This window comes from Phaenicophaeus curvirostris, chromosome 18 (genome assembly GCF_032191515.1).
Source record: "Phaenicophaeus curvirostris isolate KB17595 chromosome 18, BPBGC_Pcur_1.0, whole genome shotgun sequence".
NCBI classification, from domain to species: Eukaryota; Metazoa; Chordata; class Aves; order Cuculiformes; family Cuculidae; genus Phaenicophaeus; species Phaenicophaeus curvirostris.
The window spans coordinates 11862667-11880084 of NC_091409.1; the positions used below are offsets into that span (position 1 = coordinate 11862667).

At 47.1% G+C, this 17418-nt stretch overlaps 1 protein-coding gene across 4 annotated transcripts in view; it reads right to left on the bottom strand.

The window, feature by feature from the left end:
* The window catches only part of PPP1R16B (protein phosphatase 1 regulatory subunit 16B), a 64161-nt gene that overhangs the window by 31810 nt on the left and 14933 nt on the right, over window positions 1-17418 (bottom strand). For 2 of the 4 annotated variants that reach the window (XM_069872109.1, XM_069872112.1), the window contains exon 2: window positions 11815-12217. In XM_069872109.1, coding sequence (XP_069728210.1) covers window positions 11815-12061 — 247 coding nt within the window. In that variant the 5' untranslated portion in view covers window positions 12062-12217. Of the gene's footprint in view, window positions 1-11814; window positions 12218-13774; window positions 13876-16626; window positions 16722-17418 lie in introns of those variants that run through there. The other 2 variants (XM_069872113.1, XM_069872111.1) reach the window with 2 other exon arrangements.

Sequence of the window (17418 nt, forward strand, 5' to 3'; positions counted from 1 at the left end):
GGAACCACTCCTCCCCACAGCAGAGATGAAATGTTCCCACTGCTGCTGGGAACTCTTGGTGCTGATCGGGGCAATCTCCAAGGAGGACAAAATACCACGTCACTAGAGTTTAATACTGTGGGGTAGAACTGCTTAATCCAACAGAAAGCAGCTGAGTATTTTTCAGATGGACTCTGTATTGTGAAGGAGTACAAACGCATTAGGTGACCAAACCAAACTGGCTTCAGTATAAGTTAAAAAACCCAAATATCTTTGGAGGTCTGTGCCTAGATCCTCAGGGATTCACAAGAAGCCCCCAGTTAATGGGAGCTGAATGTGCTCCTGTCAGAGCTTAGTCCAGGAATGTCTGAATGAACAACATGATTCTGGAGACTTTCAAAACAGAGAGACTGATACAAGGATGAAGCAAAGCCAGACAGCCAGAGCTCTGTCTCATCACCCTTGCGCTGCCCTGGGCATGGCTCCTTCCACTTCTACCTGCAATTCAAGCTGTCAATTCCACTTCACAGGAGGAAATCAGTAAACGAATACTGCCCTTCAGCTAGCAGACAAGTCTTCCAGTGCAAGTGAAGCAAGAAATAGTTCCTGTTCTCTTGTTCCCCTTAGGGTAACTGGACGGAGCAAAGCAGCAACTATTCCTGCTACTAAACGCACAGGAAATCTCAGAGCACCAAGTGATACAATGCAATGATGACCCAAATCCTGAATCCACACTACAGCTGCAATGCTGACCAGTACTCAAATGACAATTTCCCTTGCTCTGAAAAGTGATGGAAAATTACCACAGATGAGTATGATTTGGATCAGGGGCCAGAGTGGCCGGTTGTTCATAGCTATTTCACAACCGCATGATTAAAGAATGAATTTATTATAAAAGCACACAAGGAATCCTGCTTATATGCCCTTTAAAACAAAATTTTAAACTCACTGACCCCTCTAATAAAAGGAAAATGGACTTGCAGCATCTCTCCATGACCTGCTGTCACCTGCCAACCCTGATACATTGTGGGTTTGGCACAGCATCCAGCAGCAGGTTGGAAGTTGACTGGTTACAGCCTAGACTGGAGCTTCATGTCACATCAGGACTTGCATCATTGTTTTGACAGCATCAGCTTCAGGAGGAAAGAAAACCCTGTGATCAACTGCCTGACAGCCAGGAGGATGTCAATGCAGATCTACAGGGACTGTCGTCCTTCACTGGAGCTCTGGCTCTTTCTAATGCCTACTATTTCAGGGTATCAAACCAAAATTTTAATTAAAAGAAGAGTCCTACTTAAGTTCCTGAGAAGCCTTGCTATGGCCTTGCTAATTGAAAGACAAACTGACAGGATCTGAAGTGAAAAAATAAACTAGGTCTGAAAAGTTCGAGAGTCACAGAAAGAGCCTGAGCTCCTAAGTAGGTTGAAATTCACTATTTGCAGGAGCGCTATATGTCCTCCAGCTCCAGGTTTCTAGGCCTTGGTCTCTGTAGAGCTGCCGGACTCTCCAGAGGGTCAATCACAGTACCCCAGTTCAGTGTTATCTTTTTCCACTGACAACACATGAGAAATCAACCCAGCATTGGTGGACAGATGCAGAAAGTGCTCTTCTAACCACGTCCTTAACATGAGTGATGCGGCTGTCCTTCACTGCAGGGGCGCTGCTCCTTCCCTTCTCCAAGAAGCTTAGAGAGCTGGCATGGATTTCCAGGCAACTTCTTTATCCCAAGCCACTGAGCAGACTGTAGATATCCCACAGCAATGAAATCTCAGTGCAGCAGAGCTGCTCCTCCTCTGTGCAAGGATTACATGCTTTCATTCCAGAATTTCCTCCCAGTAAAATTTTGCTTGTCTTCAAATATTTTTTTTCTTTTTTTTTTTACTTAGACAATCCTTCATGTTAGCTAATTTGAAAGAATCTGTTTGAATACACCAAACCATCATATCTCACTACATTCAAGCCTTATCATTTCAACCAGAAACCAAGTATCAGCACTTGATCACCAACTCTTGCTGCTCTGAATCCAAGAAGAGTGGAAACTCTTTGAAAGTGTCAGAATCTCCCCCATCCACTCAAAATGGGGATGTTTCCAGGCAGATGTAGGTGTAACACAGGACAAAATACAAGCTGTGTGCAGATAACACTTCTCTAATACGGAAACCATCAACTGCCAAATGGGTTAAAACAGGGCTGGTACCAACAATGAGAACAGCATGAGAATGACTTTCAGGTTAATTCCTGCTCTAGTCTACCCTTCTTAGAGGTGGGCACTGTAACAACAGTCCTTTAGGAGAGGAAAAAAGGTGGGGGTTTGTTTATTTCATGGTTGGTTTGGAGTTTGGGGTTTGGGTTTTTTTGGTTGTTTTATTCTTTTTACTAATCCGCTCTCTCTTGTCAGCCCAGGTAAGGACAAAACAATCAAAATTAGACTTTGGAAGTTTCCCACTGCATTTCAGAGGTTTCTGCTCCTGTGCACCACTCCTCCGTGCCACCTTGAAAGCAAAGCCAGGCAAAGCAGAGAAGATCACCAGAAAAAAAAAGGAATTGCGATCTAACTTGAAATCCTTGGCCAAACTGACTGATGCTGCAAATTGTTATAAAATGTATAATGAGCATGAGAAACAGCCAAGCAACTAAAGCCAATTCTTACATGACTAACATTTATAGCCAGTCTACTTCACGCTACGTGGGGAATCCAGATGCCAAATCCTGCAAAAAGCAGTTGAAAATTGCAGGGACCCTAGTGGAAACCACATCTGCCGGCTAGGAGCTGCTCACAGGCTCTTGTTCCCCGAATTACAAACAGTGCAGGGTGCTTGATTGCATCTTGGCTCTTGATTAGAAAGGCATCAGCAGACAGAATTAAACAGTTTGCTTCCTGGCCTATTTAGCATCCTCTAGGTGACGGGTTAGAGGGTAGGCAAAGCATAGGAGACATTTTTAAGAGCGATGCCAGAATCCGCCTTCTCCCTTTTTTGTCAAGACATTTGCAGTGAGTGATAAGGTTTCCCAAAGATCTGGCCAGGCTCCAGAGGAAAAAAACAAGCAGTGAAAGTGTACGTAAAAGCAGCTCTGCACGAGGTTGTAAGGCACCGCCTGAACCAGCTGCCATAGCAACCGCTATTAAAGAAAGAATTAGAGCATTCTTCACGGAAGTAGGAAAACTCACAGTAAATAAGCGTAAGGATGGGATGCAGAGCAAAAAAAAAAGGGGAATAAATACAAGCGAGAGGGAAAAATATGCAGAAGTGAATGATAAACAGGGCTGCTTACACAGGTATGTGCACTCTCAGGTTGTGGATCTGCCTATAATACAGTAAAGATACCTAACTCCAACCTCATTAGCAAGCATTTTAGATACAGTTGATCCTGCCGGGGAGCACGAGGTGGATTACGTGACCTCCTGAGGCCCTCTCAACCTCTATTTTCCATGATTCTAGGAGGAAGAAATCTACACCAGCTGAGCTGAGCTGGCCCAAATCCAGAAAGGCAGGAATTTAAATCTGGAAAAAAAAAAATAGATTTAATCCACTTTTCAAGTTCTCCTTGACCAGGAAAGGGTAGAAAGCAGAGCCTGCAGCCACAGTCAAGTTCGTCCTGTCTGGAAACTACACCCAAGCACTGTGTTTTCAACTGCATCAGGGTAATGCAGCCACGTAAGGTTTAGCCCTACAAGAAGGCTTCACCTGCAAAATAATTCATTTCCTCAACAATATTCATTTAAAAAAAAAAAAAAGAGGATTTTAGGGGTTAGGGCTTTTTTTGTTACTGTTGGGTTTTTTTTTCTTTGGTTTCTTTTGGCAAAATACACTTGAAAACACAATGATGCTGCAAAACTCAGGGTGCCAGCGAGCTCTCAAGTGTGCTCAGGCCAATATCTTCTATCCTTTTAGCAGAATTGTATTAGCTATCACAAAGCAGCACTGCAGCAAGACAGAGCCTCAGCTATCGGAGGTCACAGCCAAGGCAGGACGACAAATGATATTTCCCTCCAGATTGCTGCTGCTTATTACGCAGAAGATACCAGAGGTCCCTGGCTGAGCTGCTATTTACACTCTCCGGTCTCTTGTTATTGGAATGGGACAAAGCACACGGTTAATCGGAGCACAGGAAACAGCACACACCTGGAAGGCAGCCAGGCAGGCAAGAAACATGCTGCCTGCGAGGAACCCCACGTCACAGCCCCCCCAGAGCGAGAAGCTGCTTGGGCTGCAGCGTCAGCCCTTCCACGCTGTTATCCCACTGAGCAGACAGCCAAGCACCCTGCTTTCAGTGCTTGATCCAACCCATATCCATGGCTATCACTGCACTTCCATGTCTTGGTCCCTCTCATCACAACAGGAGATAGCAATCCCCACCCAGGGAACTCACAAGGAAAACCAAGTTGGGAAGTTACTGGCTAGAAAAAGCCACCAAACTACCAGCATTATCAAGCTCAGACTGGGTTTTTCTGGCTTCAATATTTGGCAGCCTGTAGGTACTGGAAAATAAGCAGCCATGCAAGGCTGTCTCCATATCACCAGAAGCAGAGCAGCCAGGACAGGGAAGGGAAAGGTTAAACATTGGCAATTTAGCACTTGATTGTACGCACAAACATCCCTGGGCACCTGGTTGAACTAAAGTCCCATCGATGTCTGCCGTCACTGACAAAAGTCCTGACGTCCCCAGCGAAGGCGGACGTTGCATCCTGAGCTCTCCCTGCTGTGATTTGGCCGGGCAGGGTTTGCAGAGCAGATGGTGACCTTACATATCCTACCTGCTGCACCTTGCACGCACAACCCTAAGTTTCAGCCTTTACTCCCCATCGTCCAGATCTCCCTTCGACATTGAAGGTTCCTTACTCATGGTTGCACTAAGAAACAACCATCGATAACACTAATAAACCAAAGAAATGCTCAGATCACACGTAGGGGTACACGCAACCAAGGAGACACCTCCAAAACACATTGCAGCCAAATTTTAGAAGCTGATTAAGTGATTTAAGCCATTTCTAGTAAGAAACAAAATCTGGGATTGGCAACAGCCATTGGCCAATCCCTGTTTAATTTAAAATGCCTTCAATCCAAAAAGACCATCCTTACTGGAGGGACAAGCAGTTTCAATTTGATGTTTATTCATTATCTTGTAATCCTAGAATCATAGAATCACCAGGTTGGAAGAGACCGACTGGATCATCGAGTCCAACCATTCCTATCAAACACTAAACCATGGCCCTTAGCACCTCATCCACCTATCCCTCAAACCCCTCCAGGGAAGATGACTCAATTACCTCCCTGGGCAGCCTCTGCCAGTGCCCAATGACCCTTTCTGTGAAAATTTTTTTCCTAATGTCCAGCCTAAACCTCCCCTGGTGGAGCTTGAGGCCATTCCCTCTCGTCCTGTCCCCATCACTTGGGAGAAGAGCCCAGCTCCCTCCTCTCCATAACCTCCTTTCAGGTAGCTGTAGAGAGCAATGAGGTCTCCCCTCAGCCTCCTCTTCTCCAGGCTAAACACCCCCAGCTCTCTCAGCCGTTCCTCATAAGGCCTGTAATATCCTTGCAAGATGCATCAGAAGGGTTTTCAGTGGTATCAGAAGTGGTGGCAGCTGGCACGCATGTAAAAGAAACCAAAACAATGTGAAACAAACCCATTTCCACCACACAAGCTGAGAACGTGTGCTCTGCTGAAACAAGGTGCAAGCGGAAAGATGCACCCATGAAGGTGGGGGTGGGCAACCAAGCCTGCAAGAGGCTGGGGGGTGGGAGGCATGTGTCAAATTTTGATCAAAAACCCTCCAGCCAGGAACCCTACATCACTCTTTGCCAGCAAGGACAGTCAGAGTGCATTCACAGGCACGTTTTCAGTGTTTGTTTTAGTCAAGAAAAGTAATTGCTCACTATGCAGGATGCAGGAGGGTGACCGTTTGTGCTGTGAGCCTTGCTGTGAATTGAGAAACTCAAAAGAAGCAGAATTTCTGGTCTGTAGGTATGGAAAGAGACTGTTTCTCAACTGACACGTCTTCAAACAGCAAGCAGTGATGCTATGCATATAACAGCCACAGCCCCGACAACAGACACCCCCATCCTTCTGAAAGGGATTAAGAGGCAGCCTGACCCACCAAAACCAACTCTTCTAGAACGGCTGGGGTAACATTTTATAAAACACATTCTGAAGTTAAAGAAATACTTCATTCTATTATTTAAGTAATTTAAAAATATTTCTAATCACATACTCCTGTTTAAAGAAGAGGTCAACTCCAGATTTGGGGAGGGAGAGGGTGTCCTCCCAGGAAAACCTGAGATGGTCTTACAGGATTATTTTCCAAGCAGGAAAGTTGGTATTTCAAGCTCTTATGGAAATGCAAATAATTTTCTCACTTGATTGAAATTCCAGGAAATCAGAAAAAAATTATTTACTTGTTGTGACAACAAGGAAAGTTGCTTATTCAATATTCCTTGTGCTCCCAGATGCCATCTAGTTAGCTGCCATATGCAAGCCACCCCACACTGGCACCGCATCCAGATTGTATGAAAAAGCCAAGTTAAATGTGGCCAAATTTGTGAATCTGCTTTTGGAAGACATACCAACAACCATTAACAAAATTAACAAAATCCATCATTGCCAAGGGCTCCCACGTGCAGCTTCCCAAGGAGGATGGGTTTCATTTCCACACCTACGGAGTTTTAAAACGCCAGAAACATAGAATCATGGAATGGTTTGGGCTGGAAGGGACCTTAAAGCCCACCCAGTTCCAACCACTCTGCCACGGGCAGGGGCACCTTCCACTGGATCACACTGCTGAAAGCTTCATCCAACGTGGCTTTGAACACTTCAAGGGAACCACCTTTGTTATTGAACAGAAACTTTTCATTTCTGACTCAAGTCATTCCCCAAATATCGAGATATACACTCAGACTGCTGGCAATAAAAGATTTCTTTCTTTTCAGAGCCCTTCAAAGGGCACAAAACCCAGGAGAAAAATCTTCTCGGATAGATAAAGGCACTTGCTCATAGATTTGGACACAAGAACCCCACGTAAAAAAGCTTCAGGAGACTAATAACGTGGGCGGAAAATTAAGGCACCTCATAAAAGGTTTTTAGTAACAAGGGAACAGATCACATCAACTCGGAAAGGTTAAAGAAAGCAATTTATAGACACTAATTAGGGCCTCTTTTTAAAGTGTCTTTGCAAATGACAAGGTTGGTTTTATTCCAGACAGGTGCAAAGGGAGCATGGAAGGAGCTGCTTGGGGACGACTCCTGGACAGGTCTGCTGTGCTCCCCATTACTGCACATCCACAGGAGACGTGAAGGGTCAGCATGAAGGGAAATGTGGGGATGTATGTATACCAATAAGCTGTGCAACATTTCTGCCCTTCTCATGGAAGTCTTCTCCGCACCAGTGCAGGACTCAGCAAGCCCCAAGCCTGCACCCCGCTGGTCTGCTAACGGGAACAGTTTTGTTGGATACCAAGTCCAAGGTCATCAAATCCAAGCCTTCATTTGCTTTTTGGCTCACCAGCCGTAAGGATCTGCATGGTTAAACATCTGCAGAAATGCTGTTTATGCAACACTATGGCTCCAACAAAGTTTTGTTTGCAGGATGAAGCATCAGGAAGTGGGAGCCGAAGGACTTCGCAGCGATGTTTCAGCCCAGGGAGCAGTGGCACCGGCAGGGAGGTAGCTCTCATCCAAGAGCAGGAGTAACCAGGGCACCTCCAGCACTGCCGGAAGGTGAATCAATCCTTTGAGGGCTTTATCTCTCCATTGGTTTGCTAGAGGGAACATAGCTGAACCTCCAGCTAACACAAACACCTCCAGCTTCTGCCATTCAAGTGGGAGCTAACCCTGCACAGGGGCTGGGTGTGCCAAGGGATTTACAGGCAGCAAATGCCACGCATTGTACAGGCAGACACTTCACCCACCTCTGGGATCTCTTTTTTTTCCGATTTACAGAACACCAGCTCCTCTCCCCACGCTCTGGGGCTGCTTTTATAGGAACTCAGTGATGCAGAAAGACCCAGACATGACAGCCCTGCAGCCACTGGAGCTGCTTTCTGGGATGAGGTGCTGCCCTGGGAATGGTGGGACCAGCCTCCCCCCTATGGTTTCAGATCATCACCTTGCAGGACAGCCTCGAAGGACCAAAGCCTTCAGCAGCCCTCATAATTTCTTTGCAATTAGTAGGGTAGCTAATAAAGCATTGCTTTATTGCATTATAAAGCAACTCTCCTTCACAGCCATTAGAACAGCCGTTGTATACAACACTGCTGCTCCCTGTAAGCTCCATATGGACCAAGCCCCCTTGCAACCAGCTCAGGTTGTGCCTAGAGCCAAGTAAGGGCTTGAACATATCACCTTTTAAAGTGGTGATTGTGCGTGACGTCCCTCCACACCACAGCATGTCCCTTCCAGCTCCTCCATGGAGGAGCACAGAGTGGGTCTGGTGTGGCAACTGGGAGTGCTCTGCTCTCGCCTCAGAGATCAGCTATGGACTGTCTGTAAACATTTCAGCTTTCCAAACTGACAGTCCCGGCCAGCACACTGCAGCCCAGGAGGACCACTGCCCTCAGTCTGGGGTCACTGCCCATCACCTACTTCTCCTCAGCATGACTGTCTGCTCACATCTGCCACCAGCGTGTTTGCGGCATGCTCCCTACCCTCGTTCTGTCAGCAGAGATCCAAAGGAGCTTTTAATAGCAGCTTGTTTGTTTAACCTGGGATATTTTGACAGAACTGTTGCAGAGGATGCGAGGAACAAGCAGGCAGAAACCATCACCCCTTTGCAGCTCCTGCCCACGCCAGGGCTGATGCTCCCAAGGAGCAAGGGCTCCTAGGGCCTTCAGACCTCCTTCACCACCATGCTGAGATACAACGATTCTACAACCACCCAGTTGCCGCAGATTCATCAGCCATAGATGAACTTGGCTTTCTTACACGGAAAAGAAGTCCACTTCTCCAAGGCAGCCTCATTTGCAGAGCCAGAGGGGTCACAGGCTAGGGGGAAGCTGGGGTGGCTCAGTCCAGTGTCTGCGCCATCAGTGGCAGAAGGACACAGGAACAAGGGAAGGTGCTGAAGACATTCACAGGCTCACAGCAGCTCAGTAAAATTACATCTGGGCAAGGTGAAGGCAAAGGACAGTGAAGGCAGCACATCCAGGTCCTGGAGGAAAGGGGGCTGCTCCCTGAAGAGTCGAGAAGGGCTTTGCACCCACCAACGCCATCCTGCTGAGCTCGACTCAGCCACCTCTGTCAAGTGGTTACACCACAGCATAAGAGCCTTTCTGGATAAAGAGCCAACTCGCTATCTAACTCTGCTTTCTTCTCCCATTTTTCATTGCACAGCACCTACTAAACATCCCCTCTCCCACTTCAGCAGTGAGAATGTTTAAAATAAATACAAAAGTACAGAAAAGAAAAAAAGAATGGTAATGACACACCTGCTCAGAGGCAGCTCAGAGGTGACGCTAACTTCTCAACTTCTTAATCATTTCTATTTCACACCCCCCTTCACTTCCCACGTGGAAACAAAAGATGATTCATAGACCAAGATAATCACCTGGGACCTCCAAAAGCCCACAGATCCCTTCACTTTGGCCTAGAGCACTTGATAAGGAATGTTCTCAGTTTGACATCTAGGTTTGACTCTGCCTCCTCCTCCTCTTTACACTGGCCCCACAGCACAGAGGTGACAGAGCAGGGGCAGAACCTGCCCACACACTATTTCTAATTGATTGACCACAAAACAAATCGAATTTAAAAAAACTTGAGGCATCTGAAAAATCCAGCTACACAGGGGAAGCACCTGTGGCATAGGGGATACTGCCCCTGCCCTCATCAGCAGGTGTGGAGGTTGATTTTCCACTGAGCTGGAAAGTGCCTTTATCACATTTAGCATAATCAGCATCACACTGGAAAAATCCACCAATGGTTAAATCCCACTATCTGGGCTCGCCCATGGAAAGAGGTCAACACAATTATAGCACCAAGAGACCTGCAGAGATGGAGTCTCCCTTAGAGGAGGAAGAGAGTGAAGCTGTGAGCTGAAAGCTCAACTCGTGCATCTCCAACAGTGAAGTATCACTGTCCACACGTGGTGCAAGGCTCTTACCCACATGACCTCTGACATCAGCACGTTAATGCTGCTGCCTGCACACACGCCAGCCCTGCCTGCTCACTACCATCAGGAGGCACAACACCCCTCCACCCTTGTCACGTCATCAACCACCTCTGCTATTTGTGCATCTCCCAACATTAAGTATTTATAAGGCAGGCAGGGAAGGAGCTTTCCTCCTTCCAAACTGCCCAGATCCAAAGCCAGAAACGTAGGAAACAAAACTACCATGCTGGCCTCTTGCAGACCCACTGGCTCCTTTGCACTTTCCAGCCCAAAGGCTGAACAGAGGCACTCTTGCCACACAAAGAGGAGGATGATGAAATGCTTATTATCCACCCCAGCGTTGTGACCTGTCACTTACAGGTGGGCATCTGTGTCTAAAAACCAAAGCCATATATCTGCCAGCACAGGCAGAGGTGATAAACATCCTTGATTTGTCACCTCAGGCATGCCAGCAGACACAATTTCACAGCAGGGCTTTAGCTGGCTTCACTGCTGGGGCTCTCCTAGAAGACTACAATGGCTCACAGTGAGATGCTTCCCTCTCTTCGCTCCAGTGAAGCTGTAACCGTTAAACCCTTAAAGCAAGGAAGAAACATAGAAGCCTGCAGCTTCCAGAGAGAGGCTACAAATGCACATGGACACACGTGTGTTTGGCAAACACTTGGAACACATTACCCAGGCAGGCACCACTGAACACTATCAAAGCACTCCACTTCCAAACAGGTGCAAAACATACACTCAAAACCAAGTTGCAGCGCACAAAAGTCCTTCTCAGGAACACAGACATGACTTTGGAGAGATTTTCTCCAAAGACGAGACAGTCCTCGCTTTCCTCCCACATACCAGGTCAGCATATACTGCTTCTTGCAAAAGATGCTGGAAACTATAGCAACATTTGCTAGCAGAGGTGCAAGTGAACTGGCCAGGTTTCCCAAGCATCTCTATCTCTGCCACACCAGGGGATCAGGAAAATAACAACAATTTTCAATATCTGGCAGAGGAGCAATACCAAAGGCTACTCCAAGTCTCTGAGAAATGGTTTTAATTCTCTGCAGAGAAGCAAACTCTGGCTTCCCAGAGCTTACAGTTTTTGGAGGACTGACTAACGGGGATTGACTTTTAGACATTTATATTTTTCCTTCCTTCAGATTTTAAAGCAAAAGAAAAGCAGTTTGATCCACTTTGAATGGTGCAATTAAACCAATTTCTGAACAATTTGCAGTTCTTTTCTATAGGAAGCATTAAGCAGAGCCAAGCTTTGCAGTAGTCTTAATAGGGGAAAAAAAAATCATACATCTATGTAGCTCTCAATCCCTTCCCTCAAGCAAGGAAGCTGAAGAGATTTACACTGACATGTAAATCCCTGCAACAGACTTCTCTAAAACCACTAAGAGAGGCACACCCAGAAGGCAAAGAAGTGTTTCACACCTTCTGTAAGTAGAAAGTGTGAAAGGAAAGAGATGAAAGCTGCCTCCTTTCCCCAGATCTCAGCCACAACTCCTGCTCCATCCTAGCACTTGTACTCCTACTTCTGATGTCAATCTAGGTAACACTGGTGTCACGCAGTGCTTTGAGGACCCCATAGTCATGTCAGAGATGGCAACGCTCTAGAGACCAACATCATGTCAAGGGTAGTCCAGTCTACAGACATCAACACAGATGCCTCTGCACACCACAGCACTACATGGATCTCGCACGTCGTCAGACAAAGAAATTGCCAGATAAAAATGCCATACCTTCCTCCAAGTCATTCCTCAGAGAAGCCTCCAACAGAGCAACACTGGCTTCAAAAGATACTTTCTTTCGGTTAACATTATTTCTCTTCTTTTCATGCTTCCGCTTCTTATGCTGCATCTCCTTCTCGTACTGCGCCCATTTCTTCAGCTGCTGAGCCCTCCGCTTCTGGGCTGCCCGCAGCCTTTCCAGTGTGGGCACCTTATCCAGCAGCTGCAGCTCTGTCAGGAGGTCCACGTGAGCATCCATCACTTCTGCTGGGAGAGTTGTGGGGAGTGATGTCCCAGCAGGAAACAATGTCCCAGTGCAGGTCCTCTGGATGGCAGCCACCTGCTGCTATACCAGCATCTTGAGGCTGAGCTAGGAAGGGCCCATCGCAGTGTCCAACGAGAGTATGCTGGAAACCTGAAATGAAGAGGAAAGTTTCATCACAAAAGGCAACATGTACCATCTCAAAAGGCAGCTCACTTAATTGTGTTTTAATTGCTTGGTTGTCCTTTGTGATTTCACCCCTCATCCACTCCAAACACCCAAGCAAAGTCTCTTGATTAAGTAGCTTTAGTACACAATTCATTCACGTCTGTAATTCAAGGTAGCTCTCCTTATGAGCAGAAGGAAGTCCTGATGAGCAAAAGATCTCCCACAGTATTCCACATCATTCCTCAAACAATTCAGGAGGGACTCAAGTACAGAGACACAGCCTTCCCTCCAGTTGGCCTCTTCCAACATAACCCTCCCCCCTCACTGCCTTCCCCAACACCACAGCCAGGACTGCTCCGCACTGATGCACACCAGCAGCCACCTCCCTGAAGCACTTTGGTCTCAGCAGCAAACCACAGGGCAGAGGGGACCAAGCCTACCGTGGCAGAGCCCAGGGCAGCCACAGACCCCAGCAAGGCTGTCCCAGCACAAGCAACCCAGAAGCCAGAGGCTGAAGATACACAAGGCTACCCATTAGGTGCCCCAAGGTCATGTTTTCCCAGAGAAGCTCTACCAAACAGGAGCGTCATAGAATCACAGAATAGTTTGGGCTGGAAGGGACCGTAAAGATCATCCAGTTTCAAGCCCCCTGCAACTGCAGGGACACCTCCCACTAGCTCAGGCTGCTCAAGGCCCATCCAACCTGGTCTTAAACACCTCCAGGGATGGGGTGTCCATAGCTTCCCTGAGCAACCTGTTCCAGTGTCTATCTGTGCTCTTCTACTTCATCCATCAGCCCCTTCTCATCCCAGAGCCCACCAAGGGCAGAGAGATAGGATGTAGCTCCCAGGGCCGTATTACTAACGCTTAAACTGCCTCAGCTACCTAGAGACACAGGCAATGGGGGGTGTTTCTCTTCCCCCCCTTCAGGTTTTTTTCTTCACCGCACACCAGCTCATCCTGGTTTCGCTGTACAGGCTACACACTTGCAGCAACGAGAGGAGTTAAACCACAGCCCCAGACTCTTGATGAGATCACACCACCAGAGACCACTGATCAGCACTACCCACAAAGCGATCAACTGGGAGACCGATGGGCAGCCACCCAATTACCTGCTGCACAGACAAAGGAAATTTATGCCAGATTTAAGACGCAGTCCAACAGGCAAAGGTGCATTTGAAATAAAGCCAATGCCACGAGTAAACTGAACGAGTCCTTTCCAAACAGACCCATACAAAGCACATCAAATAGCAAGGTAAGCGTGCCAGATGGAGGTAAGTTGCAAATAAACATGTATGAGATGAGCACTTATGGTTCAGCCAGCTTGGGAAGAAAAGAGTTGATGGGGAAGGAAGACTGTGGAGAGCTTCATTATTCACAAGCACAGCAGAAACCCAAACAGGGCAGCTGAAGCTGTTCTTTCCTCAACCCTCCTGCTCCAAAAGAGAGGAAGAAAGAGTGTCATAAGCAATGGATGGGAGAAATAGCAGCAGAAGGTAACTAAATGTAGGTGAAAAACACGGTGAGGATACCAAACCTTACCTCATCCAGTCAAGCCAGGAAAAGCTACTGTCCATCCCTCTTCAGAGGGCAAAGCAGCATGATCACAGAGGCATTACTCTCAGGAGCTGCAGGGAAATGCCATGCAGCATATCCACCATGTCCCAGTGAATTTCACAGGTTGAGGCATCCGCTCCTTTCAAACATTGCTACAGACCTTCCACAGGGGTTTGACCTTACCTATAAATATCTCAGCAGGCTGACAGCAAGGCAAGCCATTTCCTCTGCAAGATAATTGGTTTGAGAACCAAAACCAAACAAACTCAGTCAGCACACAGACAGGTCCCCAGCAGTCGCTGCATCCAGTATAAAGGGCCAACAGAAAGCCAAGGACAGCTTCAGCAGCATGTGCAAGCCTTACTTTAAGGGTTTCAAAGCAGATCTGAATAAAAAAAACCCTGTTCCATCCCATAAGAATTTAAGGCAACCAAAACAATGCTTTTGCTCCACATAGAATAAACCCAGATCTTTGCCAACTTTTTCATAAGAGAGATGCTACCTAGAAATTCAAGCACTTGTTTGAAATGGAGAACATCAACTCAAGAATTTCACTTGCCACAGAAAAGCAAGGGAAGTATGCCACGACTCCTCCCTGGCACAAGAACCCCACGCAGCACTCCTTGACCTCTGCCCTCAGTCCCTACCTGTTGGGATTCAACACAGCCCCCAGAAAAACCTACCAACAGGAGCAGAGTAAATGCAACCCACTTTCCCAAGAGCTATTATTTTGGGACAGATGCATTTTCCAAGCACAGACCCTTGGGCTGGAAAACTCTCCACCACCTCCAGTGAACTTGGCTTCACGCAGCTCAGCTCCTGCCCGTCGCTGGCATTCCTGGGAAGGTATCTTTTTTGGCAATCTCCGCTCCAGTAACACAGGCTGCAGATCTGAAGCCCCATTTACAATACCTCGAAGGAGGGGAGATAAGGGCAGGAAATGCCTCTCAGCATACCACACACAGCACTCCCACCCTGCTCCTTTTCCAGGCTATTTCTGCCATTGTTTGCAGAAAGATGAACAAATATTTTCCAACACACACCTGAAGTAGAAATGAGGACCTAATTCTGCTGGTTTATTAAAGCAAAGAAATGATATTTCAGTGCTTTCCTGTTTACCCTCAAAAAATATGGAAGTTTTCTTGGTGGTATTAGGACTGCACCTTAGAAAGAGCAACAGGACATTGATTTATAAGAAAAGGAGAAGCGTGGCTTGGTCTTCTTGCCCGTGTTTCAGGTTTTTTTACACGCACCTCACACTCCAGCAGCTCCTCCCTCTCACAACAGAATGAAAGGAAGAGTTGAGTGGGCTACAGAGCAGAATGAAACTGAGAGGGGAGATCCACGAATAACAAGGGATATGTTCTGAAAGTAGCAGACACCAGCATCTCCTCAAACCAACCAGCAAGTGAACCTCTGAAGGAGAAGAGAGGTCACCTTGAGAGGGCTTCCTGAAGATGACACAGCTTAACTTCTCCTAGACTTAGGTAGAAGTACTCTGGCACACTCCACAGACCCCAATGCCTCAGAAAGACTGGTCCACCACTCCAGCTGCCTGTATTCGGATGACCTAGTCTCTTCCCTACACCAAAAAAAAGCACATCAACTTCTCATTGCACAAACTGGCCAGTTTAACTACAGCACAGTTTCAGGCCCCAGCATTTGTTTACCTGCAAAGTGACACAGAAGCTGGCTGTGTGGGTGTCTGTGGTTTGAAGCCACCATATTTTGGTTTCTGTTTTATTTAAAGAGGAAAAAAAAATGCCATTTCTCGTGTTCAACCGAGTTGCGTTTCCGTGAGTTCAGCAGATCTGCCTAACACCATGCTAAGCACATCCTGCCAGCCACATGTGGCCCCAGCCCGTGGGGACAACAGCCGACTATTTCAGGGGCCAAAAGGAAGGTAAAACACTTGCTATTGTATTGTGGTCATACCAGCACCGTCATTCTGGCGCTGCAGCAGAGAAAGACCAGCTCCAACCATGGCAAAGATCAGTCCCTACAAAGGGCACGCAAGTGTTGACAAACAATTGGGTTTTTAAAAGATTGCATTTCCTGGACATTTTGTCTCCCTTTAATGCAAGGTTGGTCGCAGTAAGCTCAAAAGGACTTGCAGGGCACTGATTACTCTCTTGCAATACAAGAGGAGACAACGATTCTGCAAAGTGAAAGTTTACCGAGTCAGTGGTTGCCACAAGCTGCCTACCCCATACCACCAACCCTGCCTAGAGGGGCTCTGCATCTTCTATACACACACTGCTTCCCACTTCATATTTAGGGGTTATCACTTGCAACAAGAAACAAGAGAGAAAACAAGACTATGCTCACTTTCCTGTTCCAGCACACATTGCTCCCCTCGACCTTCTACAGAGCATTCAACTTGCAGACACTTTGCCATAATATTATCATAGAATCACCAGGCTGGAAAAGACCCACTGGATCACAGAGTCCAACCATTCCTATCAAACAATAAACCATGTCCCTTAGCACCTCATCCACCCGTCCCTTAAACACCTCCAGGGAAGGTGACTCAACCACCCCCTGGGCAGCCTGTTCCAGTGCCCAATGACCCTTTCCGTGAAAAATTTTTTCCTAACGTCCAGCCTGAACCTCCCCTGGCGGAGCTTGTGGCCATTCCCTCTCGTCCTGTCCCCTGTCTCTTGGGAGGCTGGAGCTGGATCCATCAAAACAGCCACATTTCTGAGTAATGCTAGAGAGCCGCCTCCTCTCCCCACCAGATGATGAAGCTGAGATAAGACCTGAAAATTCTCCATCACATCTCCCCAAGGGACTACTTAAAGCACAGCATGACACTGAAGCAGAAAACAAATACTTACAAGAGTCCTTCACTGAAGTGTCATCGATTGACTTTGGTTTTATTCTACTTCAAAAAAATCCAAGCAAACACAAATCATGGAAGAGCAACCCTTGAATGGGACACCTTGAAATGAAACAGTTCAGCAGCTAAAGAATTCTTCCAAATTGTGCATCTTTCAAGCAAACGTAAAATTCAAGACCCAGGTATGGAAGCAGCCACTTCTGAAGTCAAGGAGATCATTCTCATTCACTGGATTGCTTGTGGGGAGGCACCTGCAGGATTGGGCCCAGCTGATTAGGTGAAGTGTCTGCGTTTGCAGCACAAAGTCAAGTCAGCGGCATTGAAGAGTGACAGAAATAGCCCTCTCCTCCTCACCCCAAGCTAATCTTCTCTCAGCTGGAATTGGAAACCAAGCACAAAAGCCTATAGCAGGGACCTGAGCGCATAAGCAGCCTGCAGAGGAGGTGACTGCCCGATTTATTTATTTCATTAAGAGCCAACTCCTGCACCATGGCAAGGTGAGGGATTGCCAAATTTATCCCTTTTGCTTCCTACGAGGGCCAAGGCAAATCTGTGCTGTCACTGCCCCGCAAAACGCTAGATGACCAGCCCCTCACAGCCCTTTTGCTGACACCATCCTCCAGCAACGAGCACCAATCAAGAATTCACAGGCTTCTCTTTAGGGTATCACCTTCAGGATTATCACTGCTTGGTGATACAAAGTGGCCAAAGATGTTTCTCCTCCTGGTCAGGATCTCCCCAAGGCCCGGAGGAAGCAGCAGAGCAGCTCTTCATCACCTGCTCCCCGATG